Below are 12,903 nucleotides of genomic sequence, written 5' to 3'. Positions count from 1 at the left end.
TTGTTCTGTGTTCTCTCTCTCCTAAAAATCATTTTAAGGTCAATATTATTAGCCCCCTTCAGCAATATTAGTGTTGGATTGTCTCCAGAATAAACCACTGTTATACAATAACTTGCCTAATTACCCTAACTTTACCCTAATTACCCTAGTTAAGCCTTTAATGTCACTTTAAGCTGAATACTAGTGTCTTGAAGAATATCTAGTCTAATATTACGTGCTGTCATCATGGTGAAGAGAAAATAAATCAGTTATTAGAGATGAGTTATTAAAACATTTGTTATATAACTTAATTAATTAATTAATTTCCTTATTATCTGTTTGACTTGTGGACACTATGTCTGTTTGGTTGTGTTTTACTATGTTTGGTTGTTATTTCAATAAAAATGTGATTGTAAATGCTAAAGAGTATATTTGAAATTGTCAGAGATGTTTCTGTGTGTCTGTCTGTCTGTCTATTGTTTATCTCATGTTGGAGCATAAACTGTCCAGTAGAGGCCGCCGCGCGCATTGCTTCTACGTGATGTAGCGGACGTCTGCTGGAAGTGACGTCAAAGGAGGCGCCTAAAGTTTAAAATTTGCTTCAGTTGACGGCGAGGGACGTTGTTGTGAACTTGGCTGGTGAATACATTTTGTATTTATTGTATATTTTTAGTTATGGCGGCCAGGCAATGTGAAAAAGACGGTAATATAATTATGTATCTGTGATTTCCCGCTGTCTGAGCTTTAAATTATGCCTTTGCGTAACTGTTACTGCTGTTGTTGTTATGAAAGCGGGCTCTGCTGTGCCAGTAAACAGTAAGGTGTCACTCAGTACTTCATTAAAGTCATTTGTTTCTCTCTCTTGAGCAGCAGACATGTCTGAAAACACGTTCCCGGTGTACAAGGTGGATGTTATTGTGCAGTTTTACCGAACTGAGGTTTTGACTGGACAAGAATCGAAACATTTCACCAAGAATGACCTCACTCCGACTCCAAAGGTATAATTCCTCTGTGTTATTCTCATCTCTCACTCAAGAGTGTACAAAACTATTTTAAACCAGTATTGTGTTTTTCTGCGGGGTAATATGGTCCTATTCTATAATTTAGGATTGAATATGGTCTTAAATCAAAGCAGAAAGTCATACATTCAATGCACATGAAATATACTATAGTAAATACTACATCAAGTTGAACCATACTATAGTAAAGTGTCTAAATATTAGAGTATTTACAACTCTCTGTTAATGAATTAACAGAATCAATTAGACTTGACTGGAAAACAAGTCAAAGATACTAATGAAGACATGTTACAGAGTAAAGGTTATGTTCAGTTTTAAAACTTTATATTCTTCCTGAAATCACCCTGTAAATGCATGAATAGCAAACATTTATAATCCGTCTCATTTGCAGCCAGAATCCGTTCAAAGGCTCTACATGAGAATTCTGCAGCTTCTCTTTCGCTTCAGACCTGAGTGCCATTACACGGTGAGTGGAGTGTTATTTACTCATCTGCATCAGTATTATCAGATCTGTTATTTTGATGTTTGTACATTTCTTTACTCCTATTCTGCACAGGTGCCGCTGTCTGAAAACATTCAGTACCCGATGCTGTACGAGTCGTTTGCTCCAATCATGAGTGTTTACATGCGCATGTAAGAGTTTCAACTGACGTCTGTAGTGTTTTATTCAGCGTATCTTTCTACATGAGCAAAGCAAAATATCTAAGTCTTGTCTGTTCTGCAGTAGTGAGTTTCTTTATACTTTGCTTCTTATAGGTGTCAGTTTTTACCGGTCTGTCGTGTGTATGATTTTTCACTGAGTGATCTGCTCAACCCCAGTGAGTAACTTATTTTCTCTTGGATTTATAAAAAATATTTTACATAGTTGAAGGCAAAATGATGTGCTCTCTTGTGAAACTTTTAATTATTATTTTTTTTCAAATATGTCCCAAGTGCTGTTTAGCAATATGCTAAATATGCTGTTATATTTCCAAATATCTAAATACTTAAATCAAGAAGCCAAAAATAAATTATCTTTTTTTAATAAATCGGCCAAAATTAGTTTTTTTCTTAAAACAAGCAAAATAATGTGTGTAAGATAAATCTTGTTTTTCTTTTTGACATATAATTTTGCTTGTTTTAATAAAAAACTCACTTAATTTTTGACACTATTTCTTAAAACAAGACAATATATTTTTGTCTAGAAAATCGTGAAAATTTAAATGACCTAAACTACATAAGAATAAGTGATTGTACTATCATTTATTCTATTTCAAGCAATTAAATGCATGATGGGTAAAACAATATTTTTAAGGATGAATGATTAATAAAGTATTGATTATAAGGAATCTCAATGATTCTTTTTGTAAATATGCCTGACATTATCTTTTGACAAGCAAGTGTTATACTTAATGTCTTTCAGTGGATGCCTACTGTAAATCATGGAAAAATACATTGTTGTAATTATGTTAACTAGGAAAAGATATACTGGACAAATTCTGTTTTTAAAGATAGTTTAATAAAGATAGTTTTGACTCTTTCTACTGTTACGGTGGAATTTTTATTAGTCAATTTTGCATTTAATTAAATTTTTACACTTTTCTTTTACAATATTGGATATGTAGACTGTCCCATAACACTCTGACATTGACCCTATGAGATGTTCGTCAGGTTTAGCGCTGAATGACTTCACTGTTTCGCATTTACAAAACGTTTAAAAAAAACAAGTTTTACATCTTTAATTTGTATTGGTTTTGAAAAGATGATGCTGACCTGTTGTTGTTGTTTTTTTTCCTTGATGTTTGACAGAAACAAAGCGAACAATCACTATACTCAGCGCAATCCAAAATTTCCTGCACTTCAGAAAGCAGAGGTTGGAAATTACTGCAGCCCACCAGCAAAGTTTTGTAAGATGCTTTCTTTTCTTAAGAAAAACGTAATAATAAGGCTGTGTGGACAATATTGGCCACAATTTATCACAAAAGATTCAATTCATTGGTCCATATTGAAAGCTGTATTTGTTTGGTTAAAGACAGGACAATATGAAATAGTCCAATAATGCCCATGCTGTTTATTGCTTGCATACTGCATAAATGTTACAGTGAATTATTGTGTAATTATAATTTTCTTGAGAGGTTTTATTTCGCAATTATGGTTTTGTCGCCCAGCCCTAGTTCGTGCTGATTATTTTTAGTTGTTCACAGATTTATGCAGTTAATTTGTTTTTTGTAAACAGCGAGCTGATATGGACCGACTCCAGGCATACACAAGAGAAATTAAAGAGGCTGAAAAGAAGATTGAGAAACTGACGTAAATACAAACCTTTCTTTGACTGTATATTTCTGTTTTCTAATGTTGTTTTCATCATTTCATTACATGCATGTGTGAATGTAAGCTGTTTGTCCTTTACAGTACCATACCACCAGAGCAGCAAGCAGAAGCTAAAGAGCTGGCGTCCGCCCTGGCAGAGCTGAGCACTAACACACAGCATGAATATCAAGATGTGGTCAGTTGTTAATGATTAAAAAAAGCATGATAGAAATGTGTACTAGTTTTTTTTACACACAAGTAAAACGTATTCCAGCTCTTAACATTACATATGGTTTTGCAGCATTAACTACCTTTGCCTTAACCTTTTTTTGTTAATCGTCACCAGAGAGATGACTATAATGTGAACATTTTTCATAGCTGATCTTGCATACTTTTTCATCACTTGACAGATTCTTTTGTGCTTGACTTTGCTTGTTCTTTCTTTAGAGCGCAATTAATGAAAAGGTTGCACAGTTCAAGACGGAAATTGCAGAGCTGTCACAGAAACTGGTAAGTGTCTCGTCATTTACTTTAGCAGACTTTAATACTGAAGCCGTGAAATGCAGACTCTGCACTGAAAGCAGAATGTTAGAATGTAAAACTTCCTTAAACTTGTTTTTTGCTTTTATTTATGCTCATTTTTATGTCGGTGTGTTAACCCTGTGTGCTGTTGGGTCATTTCCATCCACTCTGGGCTGATTTTGAGTCTTAATTTGGCCATGTCTTTCTCTGTTTCAGCAAATGGACTGATTGATGCTGACAATTATTATTTTGACATTTTGGGGAAGTGCTTAGAAATTTTTCCAAAACTCAAACTCTTGGAAAATAGCATTGGGTTGATAGACTATGCTATCGTCCATCGCCGATGGCAGATAGACATCACGATGCTGAGCCGGCATCGCGATTGTCCACTCCACCCCCGTCGCAGTAGCAACCCGCTCGCGAAAAATACAGAGGCCCCATTTACACTAATATGTCTTAGTTTTAAAACGGTGTTTTAGAATGAAAATGATCCACGTCCACACTGTTTTACCTAGCATTTCTGAACAGCTCTCCATCCACACTATACCACTGAAAGTGCACATCATGTGACCACACACACACTCTGGGATGCACTTCAGCAGTATATGCGCACATCTGAGCTCCAGGCAGTCAGTATGTGTTTTTTTTTTAGCACAAACCCCAGAGAGCAGTGCACATCGGACAGTTTATCAAGAATGTCCCGCTGGATGGCGTCTCACTATAGTTGTTAATCGTGATATTTAATTAATCTTGTCTCTATCTAACGACTCTTCGCTCTTTTGAATCTATCAGGCAACGTGTCACAGGATCAGTGTACTGCTTCAATCTTTCGCTTTCACACTTGTGCTTAGTCATTTTAGTGTAAACCTCAGACACTGTTGGTTGGTTCCTGTTGGCTGTGCACCTTTTTACCAACCAAGTTTGTAGACGCCATTATAAAGACATCGATCACTCTGCCTATTCATGCCAGAGTCCTGCGGGGGGGAAAAAAGTGTTTGACAGGTGGTCGTTTGTGTGTAACTTATCTTTATTTATTTATGATTTGATTTACTTATGGGTAAAACAAAGACCATGCAGATCAGGTAGTTGAAACGGTAGGCTACAAATAATTAATTTGTTATGAATTAATTAATTATACATAAATGATTAATTCACCAATGCCTACGATGACGGTGCACGATGTTTCACATTAGACATCGTATGATGCCAAATTGGTATAAATCGCCCAACACTATTGGCAAATTTACTCCCCTTTCATTATGTTGGTGGCTGTTTTTACCCCATTGACTCACTATGACATTGTGTGATTGCAAAGTCATGACAGCATATAATTATGCATTATTGATTGTTGCTGGATTTCCCTGTTGGGAAGAGGTAACATTGATCATTTTACTGATGATCATCAGTTGCAGTGCAAAAAAAAAAAAAAACTTTAGTTTCTGGCTTCTGTTTGTCTGTGCATGCGTGAGAGACGGAGACCTTTGCACACTTACTTTGGTATGTCTGAGAAAATCAAAACGGGCGCCTCAGGTCGTAGTATTTCTGCAACTTCATAAAAAATCCAGAAACTTTTTTGCACAAGCCAAAGGGTTTAAAGGGTTAATGCTGCACACTGATGATCAATAATAAAAGAGATTGTACCTCTTCCCAACAGGGAAAACCAGCAACAATCAAGAATCCATGATTATATACTGTCAATACTTTGCAATCAAAAAATATTGATATAATAGTAGTCGAAACATATTTTCCTCAATGCTTTTTATTATTCTTTTATATATATATATATATATATATATATATATATATATATATATATATATATATATATATATATATATATATATATTTTTTTTTTTATATATTTTTATATATTTATTTATTTATATTTATATATTATTATTATTATTATTATGTTTATTTACTATTTTTTAAATATTATTATGATTTGTTTTTTTTTAATTGGCAGCATAGAAGGTCTCGTACATAAACAAAGCATTTTCCAGGGGTAAAGTTGAGGATGGAAATGTTTTGATTAAATGAGCTGCGATTAGCTTCATCACACCATATCCTCAGTTTTGTGGCGTTCCCAGTGTGTTTGTGCTGAATACCGCTTGAGGTGGATAATATAACTCACAGCTTGATTCCATTTTGAAAATGAGTATGAATATTCATTTCATACTGACTTCAAAGCTTCTGTTTATTTGTAAATGCAGCTGAGACGTGTGTTTAAGTTGACATAAACACATTTAGAGCTGTCAGAATAAGCTTTGGCTAAAACCATTCTAGAAAAAAGAAAAGATGTCTAATTTAAAAAACCTGAAGACGAGCTCGGCATTGCTGTAGTTAATGGACAGGGCTCAAACGCTGTGTGCATGGTTGCTATGGTTTCGCTGCACCGTGTGAATGTGTGGGTGCTTGTTTGTGCTCCGTTTTATAACAGATTATTTCTTTTTGCTGTGAAATTTTCCTTCACAGATTATTAATATCCATCTTTGTTTGTCTGCTATGCATTTGTTCCAGGGAGTCCTCATAGACCTCTCTTCATTCATTGCATTTCTAAGACACTCTGCCATGTCTGTCTTTTTTTCTGTCAAATTAGGGCTATCAAGATAATGAACTCTAGCTAGCAACTGAATGATTTAACTCTTGTTCCTATCCGTTATGGTAGAGACAAAACCAAACAAATCCAGTGTGGTTAAGATCAGGATCAGTGGTCTTCACAACACATTCTCTGTTAACTCTGAGTTTAACCAGAGTTTGATTTAAACCTGGACTGCATGCACCTGAGAGTGTGACACTCACACAACACTAACCCAGATCTGGGAATATTCTGGATTTCTTATCAAAATCTTTTGCGTTTGCATCTTTTTAGGTATTTTGGTTCAATCAGGAATTTCACATGAAGACGGATCACATATACCAATTATTGGACCAGTCCTCTGCAATCTCATTTTTTTAAATATATTTTTTTATGTTTGTACAAGAACAATTGAAAATGTTAAAAATAAAAAATTATAATGTTTAGACGGCACTCTTACTTGTGATCCAAAGGTTGCAGGTTCGAGTCCTGGCACCTGCATCCTACTGATCCAGTTATGTGTATGCAGGTGGATGGTTTTTGGATGGAAGCATCTCCTTAATGCTTTAATGTAAAATATTTACCTACTTCTAATGTTTTTCTACACCTGTATAAAGTCATTTTTTAATTATTATTATTATTATTATTATTATTACATTTAAATAAAGGTTTTTAAAAAAGGACTTTTTTGAAAAGATGATAGACTAATACAAAGTCCATATAATGAAAACCTTCATAATTTTTTATTTAATATATAAAAATTGAATAACACCCTCATTAAGCACATCATTAATGGTAAGTGTAATTTGTAAGCGAAGTTTGTTCTCGGGTGTTATGCAAGCATTGTTGAGCTTCCAGATCAGCAGTAACCATAAAAACTGCATGAACTATCCATTTAACTCTTATGATACTATATGTTCTATATAATACAATCATTAATATGTAATGCGTTTAATAATATGAAATGAAATTTAATGTTTTTTTTACATAAAAAAATTCCATAATGCAAAAAATGCTGAGAGCTGTTTGGTGTGGTTTGGCTATTCATTTAATGTGCAACTTTTATTATTTTTTTTTTTATTTCCCCTCCAGACTCAAAGGAAACTGGAAGTGGCGACACTGAAGGATGAAATATCGAAGCTGAAGTCTCAGATTGTGGAGTCTCCTGAAGAGCTGAAAAGTGAAATGGAAAGAATGAGAGAGACTGCGAAGAACATAAAGATGTCGAAAGTATGCATGATTCTGCATATGCATAGTTCTCAAGCTTCTTCAAATTTTCCATCTCCAAGAGTGCCAGTGTTTTACTTTCTCTGTGTGTGTGTGTGTGGGACAGGAGCTGGCGGATGAGCGGCTGGTGGAGCTGCAGATGCTGGTTCAGTGTGCCAGTCAGGTGGAGGCAGAAATCCAGGTCCTGCTCAAACAGCTGCAGGACTTGCAGAGCAGCATGGGCAAGACCAAACAGCGAAAAGAGGAGGTAAAGCTCCAACAGACACACAGAAATACCTCAAAATAAAGATTCTGTCATTGTTTCAGGGTTCATTTTAGTATTCATCAAAAAAAGCATTTTGATATAGGAAAGGTGTCTGCCACTTTTCTGTGAAACGACATTTAATCACTGGCATATTAGCTGTCAAAATGTGTGAATAGCTTACATAAATTATATCTTAAAAAATGGGAATATTGTCTTATCATACAGAGATTATACTAAAGCTGAGTCGTTTTAATCTGGGTACCTTTTAAAAGTACACACTTGTATCTAAAAAGTCCATGTTAGTATCTTAAAATCAACCTGTAGTCACTGATAAATCTTATTAATGTAAATGCGCTGATACATGCGTTTTAATTATTATTTTTTTTTTAATACTTCTGATTTTTAATTTAAACATTTTTATTTTTATTGTTTTGCTGTTCCCAGAGTTAAAACGCTTGTGTATATTATAACCTGTAGGTAACTATTGTAAGAGAAAATCAGCAGTTTTTACATGCCTTCAGCATCACCTTTACTCAAATAGGGCTGTGCAGTTAATCGAATCGCAATCGTGATTTGAAATGTTGTGATTAGCTAATCGCAAGTGATAGATAGATAAATGGATGGATGGATGTAAAATCCGCTAAACGCCACTTTCGCCAAAAATGAGATGATGACATTGAGTGAATGCTTTTGGCACGTAGTACACCATCAACAAACAGATTTGCTTCAAATCATCTACCGCTATATCCCTAGAACCAATCCGAAGGCGCGAATCGAATCATATGTTTTCAATGTAGTGGCGTTCTGATACGCCTGCATTTATGAGGAGACTGATTTATTCTGCTGTTGATTTTAAAAGACAGAGTTTGATGAACTGGATGAGCCTGTCCGACGGTCAGTCAATGGCAATTAAAAATGCATTTATTGATTAACGCACGCACTTGACGGATTTCATTCATTATTTTTCCTTCTGCTTTTTCCCTGGTTTATCACAGCGGAATGAACCGCCATTTACTTGACAGATTTTTATTTTTTTAGCTTTAGGTGGTTTTTGCAATGTGTTTTATGTTTGGTAAAATAATTTCTAATGGCATCTTTAGTGATTTTTTTTTTAACTAATTACACTGTCTTGTCCCAATAGGTGGATTTAGAGGTTTTTGCAAAAAAAAGCACAAGTGGATTTAGCTTGTTTTGACGCAAAAGAAAATTTACCTCCTTAAAAACCAAAGATTTGTCTAAAGTGACATTTTATTAAAAAAAAAGCTTTTTTATTTACTAGCTAATAACCTTTTCATCATCTATTAAATTAAACTTCTGAACCTAATCAGAGGAGCCTGATAGAAAATGCTTTACAAGAAAAGAGGTCCGATGGATTTAGAGGGTTTTGCATCTGAAGTCAACTAAAATAATCTAGTAGCTAGCAACAGCAAAGTACAATTTCAGAGTTGTTTGAGTTGATACCATATGAAGAAACATCACGAAGGCAGCAGGAGATAACTGTTACAGGCTTACAGCTTTCTTCAAAATCTCTTGTGTTCAACAGAAAGGTTTGAAACCGTGTGGTTCTGAGTAATGTATGTTTATAAATTATAAGAGTTATTTTTATTTTTTTAACCATCACTTTAACACAAAATGTGGTGTTCAGGGAATTTAAAAAGGTCTATTCCTGACATTGAAAATCACGGAAATTATAAAGGTCACAAAATATAAGGGATTTTTGTTTGTCTCTTTAAATTGTAGTTTCCCTTTTATTAAAATGTATTTTTATATTGGACTCTTTTCCATTTGATTCCTTTCATGCTCATTAACTGGCAGTCACTGAAGTCAAATGCATCCACCAGACTGTACCTGTTAACGAAGAGTTTTTGGCTTCATTTATGACCTTAAAGATTAAGTGTTAAAAGTGGTTGACAGAAAAGCTAAATGTAAAAATCACTTTAAATTAATTAAATTACTATTGTGGTAGTTTTTTTTTTTCATTGTTATTGTCTTAGTGGCTAATAATGTCATGCTAAATGATGTTTACGCTAACACACTTTAACATGTTTTTATTAAAACATATTATTTTAATGTTATATTATTAACATAAGCTCAACAACAGCATGTATTTCCATTCATTAGATGTTATATGTAAATGTAAGCTTTTTAATCGAGTCTTAAAGTGGGTATATGCATGTCCGTGTGTATATATGTAAACTATTTTATTTTCCGCTTTTGCTGCTGCTTCTGCTTTTTATTCTGCAGCTTCTGCTTATTATTATTATCATTATTATTATTATTATTATTTTTCCCTTTATTCCATCATCATTGTAAATAATCTTTCCTCTACAGGTTCAGAGTTTAGAAGTCATGAATGAAAGCTTGCAGAAAGAGCTTAAGAGCCTTAGCAGTGAAGAAGCCCAGCTGAAGAGGGCGCTGACCATGAAACTCGACAAGGAGTCCAAACAACAGATTCGTAGACAGAAGAAAAAAGAGGTGAAAGATCAGCAAGTCAAAAATATTTATGGGTAAGTGAAGAGTTCGGATGTTTGTTTGGTGTCCAGCGAACCACACATCTAACGTTCAACATTTATTATTTTCAGACAATATGACAAAATGCACCAGAAACGACAGGAAATTGTGAAAAAAATTGAAGAATGCAACCGTGAAACGAAACAGTTTAAGGAAAAAATGCAGGCACTGCGAGAGAATTGCAATCAACGAACTCAAAAAGCCCAGGTGAACATTTGTAATAATAATGATGTCAATTCTCTTTCTATTCATAACGCTCCTATTTTTGCTTAAAAGAGCAAATGGCTTTCAAATATTCAGAGTGAACAAGCTCATTTAAATGTTTTCTGTCTTTTTCGCCTGTAGGATATTTATGAGCGACTCCTCACAACATTGGAGCAGTATCACAAGCGGATTGAAAAGATTCTGGTGGAGACGAACGCTGACGCCTTAAAAATGAAGTCCCATTTCTAGAGTGTTTTGTTACTTGTTTGATTTAAGTGGATTTGTTTGTACGATGGTTGTCTCGTTTGTTTCATTGTGTTAATGTATTTTCCTTTAGATTTAAAAGAGGAATGAACAATTGTGTTTACAACTTCAGTCTCAAGCTTACTTATTTAATAGACAGAGAATGGTATATTTGTATAAAATAATATTGTTGTTATTATTACAGGGACACTACACGAGTTGTTTTTGAAGAAGAAACATTTCATTCATCGGTTCAGTTGAAGGCTTGGTAAATCTGAAACCCTGAGAGTTGAGGGACAATGCTTTATAAGCCAATGCCAGGGTCACGTAAATTAGAAGACACAAAACCAAGGGCTTGCTAAAGGGGGCACCTAGATTTGAGCCGTCTACTGGTGAAAAAGTAGACGTTTAGTATAGCTAATGAAACACTTTCATAAAGGTCTGTTTAAAAATTAATTTGCTGAAAAAAGCGCAATCGATTATGCCATTAGGACAAGCTTCTTCAATAGAGCAATCCCAGGGTCAAGGTAAACTACAGACAGGAACCCATGATGTTCCTAAAGGCGGCACACGGATTTGAACCAGGGACCTGTTGATGTGCAGTCAAATGCTCTACCGCTGAGCTACACCCACATTAAAAGATAAGCCTTGGTTTAACAAAAAAAAGAAAAAACACTCTTTCATAAAGGTCTGTGTGAAAATTAATTTTCAAAAAAAGTAATTGATTATGCCGTTCAGAAGAGCCATTTTTATTGTGCCAAATCAAGGGATATGGTAAATTTCAGACACATTGATTTACCAAGGGGGGCACCTGGATTTGAACCGGGGACCTCTTGATCTGCAGTCAAATGCTCTGCCACTGAGCTATATACCCCTCCCCACCTCCCCTCTAAAAATCGATAGTATGGCAAAACTGAAAACACTCTTTCATGAGCCAAACCAAAGGTCAAGGTAAATTACAAACACAATTCCAGGGTCTTGCCAAAGGGGGCACCCAGATTTGAATCAGTGACCTCTTGATCTGCAGTCAAATGCTCTACTACTGAGACATACTCCCACGAAAAAATAAGCCTTGGTTTAACAAAACAAAACCCACTCTTTCATAAAGGTCTGTGAAAGTTAATTGTGCAAAAAGTAATTGATTATGCCGTTCAGAAGATTTTTATTGTGCATAATCAAGGGTTATGGTAAATTTACAGACAACTGGATTTACCAGTGGGGGCACCTGGATTTGAACCAGAGACCTCTTGATCTGCAGTCAAATGCTCTACCACTGAGCTATATCTCCCTCCCCACCTCCCCCCTAAAAATCGATAGTATGGCAAAACTGAAAACACTCTGTCATGAGCCAAACCAAAGATCAAGGTAAATTACTGACACAATTCCATAAATAAAAAGTAAACATTTGGTGAAGCAAGAAAGAAAACACTTTCAGAAAGGTCTGTGTGAAAATTAATTAGCAAAAAAAAAGTAATTGATTATGCCTTTAGGAAGAGCCATTTTCAACATGTCAAACTCAGGGTCAAGGTAAATTTCAGACACAATTCCAAGGGGGCACCTGGATTTGAACCGGGGACCTCTTGATCTGCAGTCAAATGCTCTACCACTATTTTATATCTCCCTCCCCACTTCCCCCCTAAAAAATCGATAGTATGGCAAAACAGAAAACACTCTTTCATAAAGGTCTGTGTGAAAATTAATTAGCAAAAAAAGTTATTGATTATGCCTTTAGGAAGAGCCATTTTTAACATGTCAAACTCAGGGTCAAGGTAAATTTCAGACACAATTCCAAGGTCTTGTTGAGGGGGGCACCTCTTGATCTGCAGTCAAACGCCCTACCACTGAGCTATATCTCCCTCCCCACCTCCCCGCTAAAAAACGATAGTATGGCAAAACAGAAAACACTCTGTCATGAGCAAGGGTCAAGGTAAGTTACAGACACAATTCCAGGGTCACAATACCATTTGTTTTTATTTCTTTTATTCCTGTTTATGTAAAGCACTTTGACTTGCCACTGTGTATGAAATGTGCTATAGAAATAAACTTGCCTTGCCAAGAAGAGCCATTTTCATTGTGCCAAACCAAGG

The 12,903-nt window shown here is 35.1% G+C and overlaps 1 protein-coding gene and 2 non-coding genes across 3 annotated transcripts; 1 reads left to right on the top strand and 2 right to left on the bottom strand.

Moving 5' to 3' along the window:
• Nucleotides 1-506: 506 nt before the first annotated feature.
• nuf2 (UF2 component of NDC80 kinetochore complex) lies at nucleotides 507-10,943 on the top strand. Its single transcript, XM_056467826.1, has 14 exons — nucleotides 507-618; nucleotides 850-977; nucleotides 1,390-1,464; nucleotides 1,555-1,631; nucleotides 1,755-1,816; nucleotides 2,787-2,884; nucleotides 3,214-3,287; nucleotides 3,390-3,483; nucleotides 3,735-3,797; nucleotides 7,480-7,617; nucleotides 7,721-7,861; nucleotides 10,190-10,365; nucleotides 10,441-10,576; nucleotides 10,715-10,943. Exons 2-14 carry the CDS (start codon nucleotides 855-857, stop codon nucleotides 10,820-10,822), a joined length of 1,365 nt encoding a protein of 454 aa, XP_056323801.1. The 5' UTR covers nucleotides 507-618; nucleotides 850-854; the 3' UTR covers nucleotides 10,823-10,943.
• Nucleotides 10,944-11,618: 675 nt separating this feature from the next.
• On the bottom strand, nucleotides 11,619-11,691 carry trnac-gca (transfer RNA cysteine (anticodon GCA)). Its single transcript has one exon. It is a non-coding gene; the product is annotated as a tRNA-Cys (tRNA).
• Nucleotides 11,692-12,032: 341 nt separating this feature from the next.
• trnac-gca (transfer RNA cysteine (anticodon GCA)) lies at nucleotides 12,033-12,105 on the bottom strand. The gene has a single exon. It is a non-coding gene; the product is annotated as a tRNA-Cys (tRNA).
• Between the last annotated feature and the right edge of the window lie 798 nt (nucleotides 12,106-12,903).

Source organism: Danio aesculapii, chromosome 11, assembly GCF_903798145.1.
Source record: "Danio aesculapii chromosome 11, fDanAes4.1, whole genome shotgun sequence".
Taxonomy (NCBI): domain Eukaryota; kingdom Metazoa; phylum Chordata; class Actinopteri; order Cypriniformes; family Danionidae; genus Danio; species Danio aesculapii.
The sequence above is the reverse complement of the archived record's forward strand: the minus strand, read 5'-3'. Positions and strand labels throughout refer to the sequence as shown.

Excerpts from the sequence above, each read along its gene's own strand:
- nuf2 (XM_056467826.1), top strand. The coding sequence starts at position 855 with ATGTCTGAAAACACGTTCCCGGTGTACAAGGTGGATGTTATTGTGCAG. Across the intron at positions 1,632-1,754 it reads ATGAGTGTTTACATGCGCAT|GTGTCAGTTTTTACCGGTCT; the intron begins GTAAGAGTTTCA and ends TGCTTCTTATAG. Across the intron at positions 3,484-3,734 it reads AGCATGAATATCAAGATGTG|AGCGCAATTAATGAAAAGGT; the intron begins GTCAGTTGTTAA and ends TTCTTTCTTTAG.